The following is a 16,478-nucleotide window of genomic DNA, read 5'->3' as shown; positions in this document are numbered from 1 at the left end:
TGTTTTCTATGGAAAAAAATATTTTTTTTTTTACACTGACTTCCAAAGTGCTTAACAAAGTTTTTCAGAGTAACTAAGCATGTACTCCTTTTTTAACTTGCTGGAAGAGTGTGCCCCTCCTATCTATCATCCCCAAAACACAACTTCTTTTAGAAACTGATGTTCTACCTAAAAATAGTAGTTTGTTAGTCAGTCTAGGTCAGCACTAGTTTCCCACATGTCATCTTCAAGGGGTGATGTCCCATCTACAGATAGAAGCCACTAGGTGGGGAGGTGTTAATCACATTTGGTAACCAGGTAATCATGTGTATATACTTAGTTTGGCTTCATTTTAATACTGTATTCTCTCTGCTACTCTGCACTTTGGGTTCTTAAGCTATTTTAAAACAAACTGGGTTCTGGCAAGCACCAACTGAAATGTATATGGCAACTGCTTTCCTAAGCAAGTGTGATTTGTGTTATGGCTGTTCAAGTTACAAAGTTCTTATATTGTAGGTATAGGTAAAAATCTGTTTTTAAAGATGACTGTAACTTGAGGTTCAGATTTCTGGATCTTACTAGTATTCACTTCTGAAGCTAATAAGATACCACAGTTTTCTATGTTACTCTCATTGTAACATCAATAAAGTGAGTTTCAATAAAAGATTTATGCTATTTTGACACATGACTCCCTTTCATCCTATTTTTCCTTCCAGCCACTGTTTCTCATTCAGAAGCTTTGTCTGGGTATCCAGAGGGGGTTCTTTCTGTTCCATGCTGAGCTAGGAGGGAGCGTCACCACGATGAGAAATGCAATCCTTTAGAAAAACCTGAATGCTTATTGTGTTGGACAGTTTCCTAGCTGGGTGGCAGTCGTCTGTTTAGCCAACTGCTCTGCCTCACAGGTTCTGGCCCTAACAAGACCACCTTCCTGAAGCCTGACTTGAGTCCGGGAAGTGTTTGCCTAATAAGCCCATCTGTGCTAGGCCACAGCGCTGAGGTTCATGAGTTCACTGACCAGAACATTGTTCCACCTGCATTTTGTCATCTCCCAAGCAGCTTTCCCCCATCAGCCTTTCCCCTGGTGTTTGCAGTTCCCTTGCCTGCAGCTCATAGGCTGCTGAGGGAAAATGTACTCATTTGAAAACTAAGTAGTCAAAGTACTGTGTTAATGTGAGAAAAATCGAAGTTGTTGACTAAGGGTTTGAACATTCATTATGAAATTTATGAATTATAAAAAAATATATGGCAGTTACATCTACCTCCATTTCTTGTACTTATGCTATTTTAGACATCGAATAATTCAGATGAGCTCTGAAACAGTAAGAGCTGAGCAAAAGCTAAGTCTGGTTCAGAGATAACAGAAGTTGTAGCTCACGCGCCATCCCAGGGACAGATGGGACCACTGGAACACCATGCGGCGGTGGAGTCTAAACTCCACTTGGGCTCAGCAGGAGAGAGACATGACTGATTAAACATGACCACTGTGGCTCAAACGTATGCCAACTGTCTCCAGGGAAGCACCAGGCTTCCTGCAGCCACATGCCTCTGGAGTGCTTGAAGAGTTAACAAGTACTTTATAAATCATGAATCTCTTCAAACACAAGACTAAAGCACACATCTCCAAAATTAAATTAACATCTTGAGTTGGGGTGATTGGAGGAACTTAATCCTTCAAATAACAAGTATTCAAGTGTGAGCTCACAGCTTTACTGTGCTCCAGCTCGAAGCTTTAAGAAAAAAGATCAAGGAACAGTTTTAAAGAGGTGGGTGAGGCTGCACTGGAAGTATATAATGAATGAAATGCAAAACACAAGATAAAGTAGAAATAAGGCAACACGAGATTCACTTGTAATGAAGGCTTTGGGTGTAATTAAAGAAAGGGGATGGACACATCAAATTTGTTGGGGGGAAGGAAACTTTCTAACTGCAGGGACATACTGAAGACGAGGCTCCATGCTTTCAGAAACAGTGGAGGTGGAAGACGTAAGACTCACTAAGGTACCAATAACAAAACCGAGTTGACTGAAAATTTCCAGAGACGTTGTTTTATAATACTTTAGCATTTACCCAAAGGCAATCATGATGCATCACACCTTGGGACTTTTCAAAGCAGTAGGATGGGTCAAATATGGCCTATGACCTTGGGTCAGCAAGGGCCTTCTTCCTTACCACATAAGAGCCACCCAGGAAATCATCATTTCCTTAGGCTATGATTTCCTCAGAGGATCCTTGCGAGTTGGAAGCAAACAGGAGGTCTGGAACTCTGCTGGTTCTTTTTAAGTCCTCTTCCACCCTTTCTGAACAGCTCCGGCTCAAGCCAAGCTTTCTGGCCTCACACAATGTATCTGGAATAAAACCTCGCCTCACTACATACTAGATAGCAGACTGCCGTATTATTAAATACACAGCCTACGGGTGACTACTTGACATAAATATGTAATTTAGGGTTTAAGAAATATTTATAAAATGAATAAATATATTTTAGCAATATTTGAAAGAAAAATTAGTGAAATGAGGCTGAAGATACTTAGAAATGTTTTATTTTCATTGGTTGAGAACTAAATTGATCATCTGAATGGTAACTCTCACATTGTGTCCTAAAATAAAACATACTCTGCTGGCAGGGAGAAAATAGACTAATTTTGCTGTTTTATCTGTTAAGCTCGCTTGCAAAAAAACCCCAGCAAACCAGGCTAGTGTTAAATTTAAGGAATAGAAACATAAATTAGTGATGATTATACCAACACATTTTTCATATTCAGAACTACCTCCTTTTGAGCAATGAGAAAACTTGAAGCTCTGAAATTATCCAAAATGATCAAACCACATATTTAGTAAGAAGTTAGCATCAGAATCCAGATCTTAAAACTGGAAAAAAAAATGTCTTCCATTACAAATGTAATACTTGCTTATCAGAAAATATTTGGAAAAGTACTAGGATGGAAGAAAAATCCTGACTCACAGTGGGAGCCACATCCACATTTCGGTACACTTTTTCCAGTCCTTTTGCTGTGGATATTTTTAAATTTAACATGAACATGGCATATCAAAGTGGATATATGAATATTTTAACATCTTCTGATGTTAAAATGAAAGCACACACATTATAGGAAACTTGGAAAATACTGAAATGCATGAAGGGAACTAAAGTCACCTAGAATCCCATTAGCCAAAAATAACCATAGTCAATATTTTCTTATATTCCCTTAATTGTTTTCTGACAATTTTCTTTTTTACATAGTTAAGTTCATAAAGTACAAGACTTTTCAGTATAGTTAACAAAGGTCTATATGCATGATGACAAGGAATTTGGTGAAAGATAGTCATTTGTCACTCAAATTGTTCAATAGGTTTTCAAGAGGCAGAAAATCATCAGTCTGGTTCTCTGTCCATTCATACAGCCACCAAAATATCTGTAAGCCTTAAGGTTGCCACTGAGGTTAACCCTGACATTTGATTACCATGTTTTGTTTGTTGCATCCAAGAGGGTCTAACCATTTATATAAGAATACTCCATACATAAAACTTTCAATATGATGCAAAAGCCCTTCTAGGAAAGACCACAGCTGTAGTCTGAAGAAAAAGTTTTAGTATCTTACAATGAAAAGTGTATAATGCGCCTTAACATTTCGCACACTTAAATTTACATGAGAAGCTTAAGCAAAAAATAAGGCATGAATGACAATGGCTCAAGGAAGTCTTAAATGCTGTTACAGACCTGATGTTAATAAAATTCCAAATATTTTATTATCAATACTAAAAACTTCAGTTGTATGTGAAGTAATAAACCTTTACAACAGCTGTTAAGGAAAAGTGGCAATGTAAGTTTGCACACATTACTGAAGGCAAAGAGTAAGAGCAAAAGAACTCCCATCGGAATGTTGATTATGTTCATCCAGCCTCCAGCTTCCTCTTGGTTTAAACACTCATGACACATTGAATGAACTGAAAGAGAGAAACTGAGCATTAGACTGTGGACATCGTAACACCAAATACACCTGAGCTTTTTTTTAGGTAGCTTACATTTTGGTTTTCTAATTTGAATTGTCGATAATAAAAAAAATCCTTTCTAAAATAAGAGTAAATGATGGGTGGAAAGGGAAGCAGTCTAATATAAAATCCAATGGGATTCTCACATCAAAGCTGCTTAAAGGAAGCATATCTTACTCCATGGATAAGGAATTCTTTAAATTCTGAAGAGTATCTCAGGCTTTTGACCTACCCATTAATAGAAACAACAGTTGCTTTTATGCTGTTTTATCACAAGACTTCCACACTGCAGTACCCCACTACTCTAACAGTGCTTTTCAACAGTGTGTTCCTCTAAAACCTGCCTTATTACAATAAATCCTGGTATGCAAGTCTCTGTATGCACAGAAAGTGTCTGCTCTTTCCCCTGGAATTCAGAAGCCTGGGTCTAGAAGCATCAGCACTGGCTGTGAAATGTTTGTCTCACCACTAAGCACACACCGAGAGACTCTACTTTTCTACCGATTTTCTTCATCCCTCTTCCAGCACCAGCGAGGCACTGTGGGCTGGGTGACCCTTGTAAAACTATCCTCAAGGCCACACTAATTATCCCTATTTCAGGGAAAAGGAAACCAAAGATCTGGACATTTCGCTCTCTCTCAAGGGGCCCCCTCTGAGGTCAAAGCCTGTGACCCTGCCACTCCACAGGCTGCCTCTCCATCTTGGGAAAGGGTGACAGCTACCACCTGAGATGTGAATGCACACTAAAGAGAACATACCTCTAAGCAGAAAAAGTAAACATTTACACACAAGCCTTCTTAAATTGTTTTTATAACCGCGGCAGCTGCTAGGCCAAAACAATGTGCATCTTTGTATTTTGTAATAGAGAAACATTTTAGAATGTTGAGTTATAGTCACTGCTATTCTAAAGTGATATTTTAATCAATGGCTGCACAAAATATGGAAAAACATCTCCCTAGCTTTGTTATGTATATCCAACTAATACCATCAAAGGTGGCACTTGTTTACTGTCACACTGGTCATGTGGCTTTATCCTACATCTTTTTGGGCAGCTGTGTAGTGAATACAGTTTTAAATTGTAACTTGTTTGTGCTTTATGTCCTCGATGAAGAATGGGGGTGTGCCGTGTGCATCTCTGAGCTGTTCAAGTCACTTCTCAACGACTGAGATGATCTAACAATGGGAAAGGCAGACAGAACTCTGCGTGGGTGTTGAGGACATACCTGGTCAAACTCAAGCCCAGTGAAGGAGGCATTATTACTGCTTACTGCTTTCTCCTTCCTCAGTCTCAGAGCAATGAAGAAACTGCCTAAGTGATCCAGCTAAGTAAGTGGGGCAGGCTGGGCTTTGACCAAGGATTTTTTAATGAAAATCAAATACTGGTCTATCGATAAGACTAGTAATAAATGAAATTAATAAATTTGGAATGGTAACTCCTTCTAATCATTTAAGCTTGATTGCTCTAGCATCCTTAAGATGCTCTTAACATCTGACTTAAAAAGCGATGCCCATTTGATATATACCTTATTCATTTACTCAGTTCTGAATTTACTGAGACTTACATCATCATATGGGAAATTCACAACACCTTGCTGAGCAGTATCCCGTCTTCGAAAACTATCTGCAAAACACCACAGCAAAATGTACTGGTTTTTTAAAATCATCTTATTTGAAATCATATTAGTTAATTATTTTAGCATAGATTCAAACTGTAGTAACATTTACACTGTACAACCAGCTAACACAAAACAAAACACAGAGCAAAGAAATCAACTATATGAATATCAATAGATTTCATATACAACAAAGTAATACAATATACAGAAGGTGGCCAATTGTCTTTTTCAACGTGGAACTGGAAGAAAATGCCTTATCCCAAAGTCAGTAAAGCTCTGGTGAGTTCCAAGGCCATTACTTGACTGTGATGGAAGCACAGAATTTCAGACTTCTTTACAACAAGGGTATCATTTGATTAAAACAAGATGGTGTTCTGAACATGACAAATGGCTGTGACCAACTAGTCCACCCATTTTGAGCTCTGTCCTAGTGAAAAGGATTTAATAAAAAATCTCTGCTCAATGCAAGAAAATTATGAAACCACATTAAGAAAGTAAAAAAAGGAAGGTGAGGGATGGGACAAGAAAAAAAAATATACCAGAGGAAGAAAAAGAATAGAGGGAACAGAAAAGTACAGATTATTGATAATAGCTTCATTTAAGAAGTATATCTGAAGCAGAGGACCACTATTTTATGCTGCTTTCCAACAGGAGGAATCAGAAAAGACAGCCTCTCAAAAGACTAATTTCACTCTTTCCACATATTTTAATTCGAGGGAGAAATCACAGAATACTCATAATCTGATTTAAAAAAATATACAAGTAGCCTGTTTATGTTTTGGAGACTTTTAGTAAAATTTAGTTAGGATTATTTAATGGCAGATTACTTATTAATTTGAAAAGACTTCTGAAAAACATTATTCTACTAGATATGCTCAATAGCAATATTAAAAGGCCACTAAAATTAGGGGGGAAAAAGATTGTGAACAGTAAGAGTTCAGAAGCACTGAGAAGAGAAATATAAAAACTGTGCCTTTTTGGCCCATGGTGGTAACACCCTCTCCAAGACCACACCTGTGAGAGCTCGCAGTTTGACGCAGCAGGCGATATAGTCATCGAAGGTGATCTTGCCATTGGTGCTGTATCGTTTTGCAATTGAATTCACAGCCTGGGGACTCAACCTAAATCCTGTAGGGAGGAAAAATCACCCAGCAAAGATAGTTAAAGGATTACAAAAAGCCGATTAAAATAATCAGGCATAATTGTTTAAGACTGAGTGTATTCATTTCAATTGTGAATACACACTACTTTGACAAAAGAGAAACTGCCTGTAGCACTTCCCTTGAGAATTAAAAAGAACTCTTCTACCAAGGAAGAGAGAGCTGGGGTTGGCCATACCCACCCATTGTTGTCAGGGCCTTCTGCAGTTCCTGAGGATCCACAGTTCCACTCCTGTCACTGTCAAAACTGATGAAGTGCTGTCTCCAGCCATTCAGTACAGCCCAGAGTTCTTTAAACTCATTGAAACCCATCGTGCCTGACATATCTCTCTGAGCTGTAATCAAGGATAACAGCATCTGTATTTTGCAACATTTTTTAATGGTTAAATCAAAGGTCAAGGGTATGGGAATCCAATTTCTTTCTGCTAAAATGTTACATGTTCTTGGCATGATATAATAAAATGATCCTCTAATGATATAAGAAGAAGGGCCCAAGGAGACAAAGCTCTGAATCCATATTCTCACTATGGGGAAAAGATAATCTATGTGATGTGACTGCGAGGAAATAACATGGCCACTGTGAGCCACATGTAAAAAGCAGTCTTGTTACTGGAATAGGGCTGCCCTTTCTGGGTGCCTCAGGCTAGGCTACTTACCCTTTTGTCTTGGGGTCCTCTGTGGCCCTAATGCTCCCTTGTTAAGCCCCCAGACCCAGGCTTTTCACTTTTGGGAAATGAGGTGGGATGGAAGGCACGACAGGGCCCATCACTAGCTCAACTGAGTCAACAACTGTGAGGTGGAAAATTCCACCGCTTGAAGGCCAGGTTTGAACCCTAAAGAACCATCAGCGTGAAAGCCAAAAAGCTTCCCTGACCGCTCGGATTGCCACGCTCGTTTCTCTTTGATGCTTCCTTGAATTCTTGAACCACATTCTGTGTGCTAGGCTCTCTTCCTTTCTCCCACCGAATTACATCTTAAAGCTGATGATTGTGGCAAACTTTTTGTGGTCATTTGTCACTCTGTGTTTACTGGGTACTAATTCTTGGATTAAAACCTTGAGGAAGGAGGTTTTTTGGTCAAGTATAAATACTCTAGACAGCAATCTAGGTAAAGGATACATCCAGCATTGAAACCATAAGCCGACAAGTCTCCAGGTTAAAAGCTGTTAAATCAAAAAAGTACATAAATATTATTACAATTTTAAAAGCTGACATTACCCTGGGTACATTCAAATTAATTAGGAATGTGATCATTTATATACTTTTATTTTTATATGCTGCTGAACCTATGTGAAACTAAATTGTGGAGCTTTAAAGTAGACAGACAAGATTCCTTCTAAAACCCAATTTTGATTTTAACAACTTCAATTTTTTAAAAAAAAGTATTGCATAGTGCTGTTAGTATTTTCAAGTGTGTTTATGGTTTTGAAGTTGGGGGAAAAAAGTGTCCTTATCTTTTAGAAAAGTATACACTGATGTTTTTTGTATACAGAAATGTTAAGATGCCAATTGAATCTTAACATGGGAGTTAGGGGCACAGACCCCTGCATAGTCAAAAACGCACATGTAACTTTTGCCTCCCCAAAAACTTAACTAATAGCCTACTATTGACAGGAAGCCTTACTAATCATAAACAGTTGGTGAAGACGTATTTTGTATATGCATTATATACTGCATTCTTAAGCTGGAGAAAAAAAGGTTTCTCAAATTGTTGCAAATCTAAAAAATTTCCAACATATTTATTGGGGAAAAATATCTGTGTATAAGTGGACCCATGCAGTTCAAACCTGTGTTTCACAGTTTTGAAATCACATCTTATTTGAAATCACATTAGTTAATTATTTTAGCATAGATTCAAACTGCTACTACTTCAGAAGAAAATGGGCAAGTTTATAGATGAAATAAGAATGGAAACACCTTTGATAACTGTTGAAGCTGATTGATTGGTACACAGAAGTTCACTGTACAGTTATCCCTATTCTTGGATAGGCTTACATTTTTCTGTCACATTGTCTTTTATAAGTATTATATACCTTCTTGCCTTTGAAATTGTACTATAGTGAGTTCAGTTCACCATAAGGAGCCACAAGGTATTATATCCACCATGGTAGGTAGGTGGGACAATAGGTTTGCTTTGTTTCCTACTGTACGACAACTGACTGTAAATTGCTGGCTAGTTCTGTGTCTAATATTTGTTTTTCTTTCTTTCCCTTTAATGTCAGGTACTGAATGGTAACCTCCTACCTCAAGTAGCCTATGACCTCTGTTCATATTCCATAAGCTTGTATATGAAACCAGATAAATATTTTATAATTATGTGTTAAGTAAGAGCACTCTGGGCTGGTCTGCAATAACCAGTTCAGCAATGGCCACTGTTCAAAAGACTTTTTAGTTTACAGTTCAAGGGTGTTCTGAGGGCATTTCCATACCTCACTTAGACAACCAGACCAGAATACACTTACTGTTTAATGACCTACTGGGAACATACCTAGGCATACATAGTATGTATATGATCCACACTATACATCACTTATCCCAATGCTTTTCGCAACATCCCACACACATTGTTTGGGTTTGCACCCAGCACCCAGCACATGGTGGGTGCCCATTGAAAATTGTTGGACAAGTATGAGTAGATGAGACTGAATTCTCATCCCTGTGCAGAGCTGTATATACCCCTCTAAGAGAGTCTAAGAAGGATGTTTTTAAAATAGAATCTGATTTTTACTGATACTTAAAAATGATGTATAATCCTTTAAGTCAAATAGCAGTCTTAAAGTGAAAATACCAATAAGGGTATTGGGCTTTGATTTCTTCCATTTCAGAACATCTCCCATACTCATTAACTCAACAAACGTCTGTTAAGTACTCACTAAATGCAAGGCTCAGGAAACCAAGAACACTGGAGATACAAATGCAAAACTGGGTCCTGCCCTAGCTGAGATTCTAAGGAAAAGATATGTCATGAGCACATGACTTAATCAAGGTAGAGTGATAAGCCATAATGGAGATACTGAGAAATACCAAGAGGTATTGAGGTTCCCTCCTAGTAAGAAAGACTTCAGAGAAGTAGCATTTAAGGCAATCCTTGAATGATAGAAAAGATGTAGGACATCTGGTGACAGCCAAATAGAGCTAGGGATCAGGATAAACAGAGAAGCAGGAAAGTCCAGGGCGTGCAAAGGAAGTTGGAGGAAGTACTGTTTGATGAGGCCCCATTACAGAGGCTAATGCGTTCACCTTTTTTTCTAGGCACCAAGGAAGTACGACAGAGGGGAGTGACAGGTCAGAGCTGTATGATAGGAAGCACAGAAATTTGGAAATCTCATCTTCTGTGTGATTTAACAGGGAGGGAATGAGATGGGCAATGAATAAATGTTAACCAAGAAAATTTATCACTGCAGTTTAACGAGCTAGAACACTGACATCTAAGTTTGGGTAACAAAAACTCTTCTTGAATTTTAATTGTATTTTTCCCCAGAAATTGCTTTCGTTAATGTTGATTCTGTTTTAATTAATTTCAAAAGACTCTCTGCAATCATTTTACTTTTACTCTTCCCTTTTTCCCGTTCATTTTACCAGAATCCTTCAAGCCTCTTTTCTTCTAGTAGAAATTCACCATGTAAGGGACCCTACCTCTAGTTGTTTCTCTCAGACTTACCACAGAGAAACAATTACACTCAAGGCAAAGACAGAAGGTGAATCACTATCGTACAGACTAGAGCAACTTCCCTCATCAGCTCCACCTCTAGTTATGTCTGCTTCCTTTTAAACTGGTTAAGAAAATGCCCATAGGTATAGGCTGCAGTATCCCTTCCCCTTCCCCCATCTGTACTTTCTGGTTTGGAAGCTGGGTCTAGAAGACCAGTGGCTGTATAACTTCTGTATTACAGAGATCACTCTGACACATCCCCAGCAGGATGGTGAGGGGTGCCTTACAGCCTCCACAACTGGATGACAGTAAGGAAATTAATTCCATCACATGGTTCTGAGGCCTGACGAAATGTCTTCCCTGTAACTCAGTGGTCTAAGGCCATGACTTAGCCATCATTCTCAAATGAAAGCTTTAAGAGGACTGCTCTCCAAGGATATACAACCCACTTTGTTAGTGTGACTTCAAAACAGGCCACACCTCTTCTAATGAAAGGATGCAGAACAGCAGTTTATATTGTGACACAGTCACTGTTGTAAACCCTGACACTAGACCTTCTTTGTTCACTAGCCCCAACTGCTTGAAGTTAACAATGAACAATTTAATTGTATTACCTACAACAGTGAAAAGTCCCCTAATTGAGAAAGTGCTTCCTTTGTTTTGGACCAGCTTAAATGACATATGCAAAGCGTTCCTCTTTTGCATTAATTCCCCCATATTAATAGGATATTGCAGGAGATATTATTAGGATATTTATCGAAGTCATATAAAACAAAGGATAATAAAAACAGAAGGGTCAATCATTTAAAAAGAGAGCCATCTAGTAAATATGCCATCAAATGGTCCAAAAACGTGGTATAAATCCTCTGGTGTAGATCCCAGTTTTCAGCATTTTAATTCACAATTTACCAGGCAATTTGATGTGTATCTCAATTAACATCTGGCAAAGAAGTCGGCAGATAAGGCACTTCTGTCAAGACACTAATCTCCACCCTGGATATCTGCCCTGCTTGAGATCTGATTTGAGAAGAAGCATGTGGTACGTGTGTGGGATGAAGAGAAGGCCCTCTGGATGCAGCGTCTCTGCAATGGCTCCTCATTTGCAGCTCGTGGCAGAGAGCTCAAAGGGCAGGAAGGGATGTAAGTGCTGAATTATAAGGCCGCAGATCCTGTCTGAGAGGAACTGAGGAGGAGAGGGAGGAGGAGGACCAGTATAAAGAGCTTAGAAATTAGGAAGGGCATCTCTGACTTAGCCTGAGCTCCTCTCTGAAGCGGCAGGAAGAAAGGCAGGGGAAGGCAGACAGGTCCAACCACTCAGAACCAGCCCTAAAGGCCACCAGGCTCGGGACAGAGTAAGGGCTTGGCACACAGTCTGCAGTAGGAACTCCTGTCGATCATGACACCTGACCTGGCAGGCTTCATGTCAGCACTAACCTCGCCATCCACTGTGAAGGAAGCCACAGAAAGTAGGTCATTGCTTAGCATGAGTCCAAATACATGGAACCTACATCCAAGAAACCACTAAACTGGTGGGTAGTATGCAATGAGTTAGTAAGAACTGTTTTCAAAATAACATTTTGAAATAATGAACAGAATTTGGCTTCAAATTTCTAAATTTTGCTGATCAGAAAAGCTGGGTTTCCGTGAAGGTTATGATCACGGGAACAGCAAAAACAAGTAAGAGTACTTTCGGAGAAATTGGGGGCCTGCCAACTTACGTTTGTATCCTCCGGCAATGCCCGACTGTGTCAGGCATCTCTGCAATTCATCGGCATCTATTTGCCCATCCTTTTGAAAAGAAATGTGAAAAGGAATCACAATAGTGATTTGTACCTTCTAGTTCTTTACTTTCAATACTCAGTGTAGCAACAATAACAAAGATAATGAGTATTATGCATTTTTCTAAAGCAGTCTTCCAAATACAGGTATTTTCTAGATTCTACTTTCAAAAATAATTGAATGATGAAAGAAAAACAAATTAAGTCCTCTTCCCCAAATTGGTAATTAGGGCAATGAACAATAAATGCATTTTTTAATACCTAAAGAGCACATTCAATTTCAGACTATTTTAAATAATTATTACACAAGAATTAACAAAGTCTGAAAGCTAGTTACACCTATACTTTAGTATTACCAACATCTTTTCACCATTTCCTCTAAGTTCCTCAATCGGATGTGGCATAAACCTTCTCAAGTGTAAGGTTCCTCTTTTAATAAAACACTGAGCTCAGCTTCCCCCATTGATAAATATTTTTTAATGTATAAATAAAACTACTTTGTCTTGAACTGCTACTCTCAGTCTGAGCTAGAAAAATACCAAAGTTAAGTATTTTCAAATAAATTATGTAGTTGCTTAAAAATCTTTTTTTTTTTTTTTGGCAGGGGAGGGGAGAGCAGGGTATACATACGACATCAGTAGATACAAAGCTTGGTTCTAACAGAGCGAAGCCTTTGTGATCATCTTTGCTTCTGATGGGGTGAATGTTTTTCCAGACCACAGTTGTATGTGGAAGAAACAGGTTCCTATTATTATTTATTTGCAGACCTTGTTCAGAAACTAGATACATGTTACTTCTAGGGATTTTAAAATTAGACACTAAATCTTCAAGTCCATGGGTATTTTAAATTCTAAACGAGGAACAGGATTAATAATTTGAAAGATGATGGATATGCTGATGCAGGCCAGGGCTGCTGAAAGCTAAACAGGTGGGGTCACTTACAGGGCTGGAGAGAGAGGCAATCTAAGAATACAGCCTAGAGCTCCGCCTGCTCTTGTGGTTTCAGAGATACAGATCATCAACAGATTGAGCAGATACTTAAAGGGAAACTCAGTTTCAGACTCAATTTTCCACTCAATTTCTCCAACTGCATTTCTTAGAATGCTATTCCAAAAGATGGTCTTGGGTTTCTACCCCATAGTATTCTAAGGTATTTTCATATAAAGATGGTGTTATTTCTCATTTTTCATCAAAAGAAAGCTAAGTTGGATTCAGAAAAGCAAACATGCCCTTTGGACACGTCTGGGTCACAGCAGCAGTACTTGTACCATACGCAGTGGCCTCCTGAGCAGGGGACGTGTCCTCCCCCAGTGCACACCACCGCTGTCACCCAACTCAGAGTGCAGGGAAGGGAAAGGTCTTGAAGGTCTTTATTCTCTCTCTGGGTCAAGAGGCCACAAGACCTAATAAGGGCACAGAAGAGCTGACCCAGTAACAACATCTGCATCAAAAAGAAACTAAACTGTACAAAATTAACTTCCTAATAGTAAGAAAAGAGAAGCAGCTTTCTTGTTTTGAAGCTGGTGGGTTTTTACCATATATACTGATTTCCTTAGGGGGCAATTGATTAATAATCAAATTCAAACCAAGGAAAGTGTCAAATTGAATCTGACTACATAGTTACTGGTACATTAAATTGTAAAATCAGGGATTTCACCATCTCTGGGATTTCTTTTCTGGAAATTCCCCTCACAACTCATAGTTCTAAAAGTATCCTTCCACCTTACAGATCTTCAAAGTAATTTAAATCCCCCGTTTTATTCAATCTGACCCTAATTCAATCACTAGTTTAGTTTTGGACTTAAAATAAATAGGAGTAACACTCTGTCCTAATTTGTTCTTAATATTCAGAAATAAGAAACCGACTATACATTTCCTTCTTTCTCTTTTGCAGAGGCAAAAGGATTCTTTCCCTGAGGCAAGTGCATTTTTCTGTGCTATAACAAAGGCTAATACAGACGCAGACTCTCACAATTCTTTAATATTTAAAGGAAAGCTAACCTGTCCAGCTACAGCAGCAAAATAGCCATACAGCGGGTCCTGAGTTTGTCCAGGAAATGCAGGTCCTCCGGGGGCCCCTCCATACTGTAAAACAGGAAACCAAATGCATCATGCCGCTGAATCAAGTTTTATTCTCTGGCCATTGAGTGCCTTTGTGCAAAGCCAGGCAATTGCCCGCCCCTCATCGTTTACTCCCTGTCACCAGGCACACTGGAACTGCAAACAGTCCACCCCTTTCTTCCACTCGCACTCCATTATAATTTAAAAACTGGCAGTTTGGACCAAAATGAGTTGTCTGATAGTTAACATCTATGTAAGTGAAGTAACTTTAAAAATCCTTATTAGCCTACAGGTTACTGAGGTAAATACAACCTGGGCAAGCCACTTATGAACACGGCTCGGAGTTGCTTTCCTTTTATTTTTACAGCGTTCATGGTATTTTAAAAGCGCTGGAGGCAGGTGTAGCCTAGCGTGCGATTAGGTGTCTGGCGGGGCTGTTTCGCAGCCAGGACCGGGGCGGTGAGACGGGAGAACGTCCTGTCCCGGAACAGTTCCCACGGCGACGCGCATCCCTGCGCCCGGGAGGCAGCCCTCCTCCCGCAGCGGTCTCTCCCCGCCTTTTCTTTTTCTCTCACTTTCTTTTAAAGAGGGAGAGGTAGATGTCTGGACCATTCTAGATTAAAATGGCTGTTGCTCTCAGGGGAAACAGAGAGGGGAAGCAAGCCGACGTGCAATGTGTACAATTTCACGCCACGCATCCTAGAGTCACAGGGCGGGCTCCCTGGGTTAAAATACACCCGGCGGAAGACGGGACAGACCCGAAGGAGCCGGAGAAAGGGGCAAAGGGTAGGGTCTGGGTCGGGCGGCCGGCAGGCAGAAGCCGGGGGTGGGAGGCGCCGGGAAGCCGCCCCGACACGGGCCCCCAGCGCGGCCTTTCGGTGTCGTTGGTGTCAAGGGTCCGCCCGGGGCCGCGACCCGCGCGGGCAGCACTTACCCCGCCTGGGTAGTACCCGCCGCCAGCGCCAGGGTGCCCCGGGTAGGCCATGGTGCAGACTGCGCCGCCGCCCTGCGCCCGCTGCCGGCCTGCCGCGCGCCGCCCCGGAGCGCACCACGTGGCGGAGGAGCCCGCGCGTCCGCGCCGCCTCCCGAGCGCGTCCGCGGGCAGCCGCGGACCCCTGCCTGCGCAGTGCCCTATCTGTGCGTTTACTGTGCCCAGGCCGAGTAAAATCCAAGGTCCGGGAAGTGACTTCAGACCCGCGATGCAATCCACACCAAGCACTTTCCTCCCTTCGAAACAAATGGCACATTCCAACACCAATACTGTGCCCCGGGAATTCTTTTTTTTTCTTCTTCCTACTTGGCAATTGTCTGATGCGTTTTTTATTTTAAACAACTTAATTGGACTAGGCCGACAGGCTCTAAGCAGAGTGCACTATTGCGGGAGAAGGGCAGCTCTTAGATGCCTGTGGAGGAAGGAGACAGTGAAAGAACAAAATATGAAAGTGTCCTTGGAAACCAGCAGTAAACCTCAGGAACTGTGTGCAGGGAGTGTAGCTTGAGATTGCATTTCACTGAACAACAATAGTGTGCTTCCTCGCTAGGGGATATTGGCATCTCCTGGTTAAGCTGGGCGTAGTTCAGATATGGGACAGAGGGCATTTACCAGGGAGGGCAGCCTCGCCCAGATCCTTCTTAGAAAATAAATTGTTTGAATTATCTCGCTGATTCAGACAAAACCCTCTCTCCAAAATACTCAGCTACTTTTTATGTAAGAAAAGTTTAGAGCAAGCTAAGAGCGTGTTCGTAAAAACTCAGGAAGGTGAGAGACTAGAACTTAGGTGATTCAGACAATGATTTGCTTTACTTGATTCATTTTTCTTGTTCATCCAGTTGAACAATCTAAAGCAATTCTGATGTGAGGTTTTTGTTTGGTGGTGTTTCATGTCATTTCAGTCAGGCAGACTGCTAACGTTTTTAAAAATGCATTAATGAGCAAGATTCACACAGAAAAATTGAATCACTAACATTTACAAGATTGGAGCACCTGCTGAGTGCAGTACTGTATGTTCACAGTGGTGGACGGTGGCCTCAACGGAGCTCACACTAGGGTCATTGCTTTCCTCTTATTGTAACTTCCCTCCAAGTATTCTTTTTGGATACCTAAACTCCAAAAATGAAAGTCCTGAATTATGAGAAAAATTCTAATGGGCCTTGTTGTCTCAGGTCAAATAAACTATTTATTATTACCTAGTTTGTGATCCAGGAAGTAGGTTACTGTGTTCAAATACCATAGCAATCAT

At 40.4% G+C, this 16,478-nt stretch overlaps 1 protein-coding gene across 1 annotated transcript; it reads right to left on the bottom strand.

Moving 5' to 3' along the window:
* Positions 1-2,506: 2,506 nt before the first annotated feature.
* SRI (sorcin) lies at positions 2,507-15,331 on the bottom strand. The gene is made up of 8 exons (XM_036990673.2): positions 15,173-15,331; positions 14,179-14,262; positions 12,118-12,187; positions 7,867-7,910; positions 6,931-7,078; positions 6,603-6,716; positions 5,535-5,593; positions 2,507-3,927 (listed from the first exon to the last, which is right to left on the bottom strand). Exons 1-8 carry the CDS (start codon positions 15,221-15,223, stop codon positions 3,901-3,903), a joined length of 597 nt encoding a protein of 198 aa, XP_036846568.1. The 5' UTR covers positions 15,224-15,331; the 3' UTR covers positions 2,507-3,900.
* Between the last annotated feature and the right edge of the window lie 1,147 nt (positions 15,332-16,478).

Source organism: Manis javanica, chromosome 6 (assembly GCF_040802235.1).
Source record: "Manis javanica isolate MJ-LG chromosome 6, MJ_LKY, whole genome shotgun sequence".
NCBI classification, from domain to species: domain Eukaryota; kingdom Metazoa; phylum Chordata; class Mammalia; order Pholidota; family Manidae; genus Manis; species Manis javanica.
The sequence above is the reverse complement of the archived record's forward strand: the minus strand, read 5'-3'. Positions and strand labels throughout refer to the sequence as shown.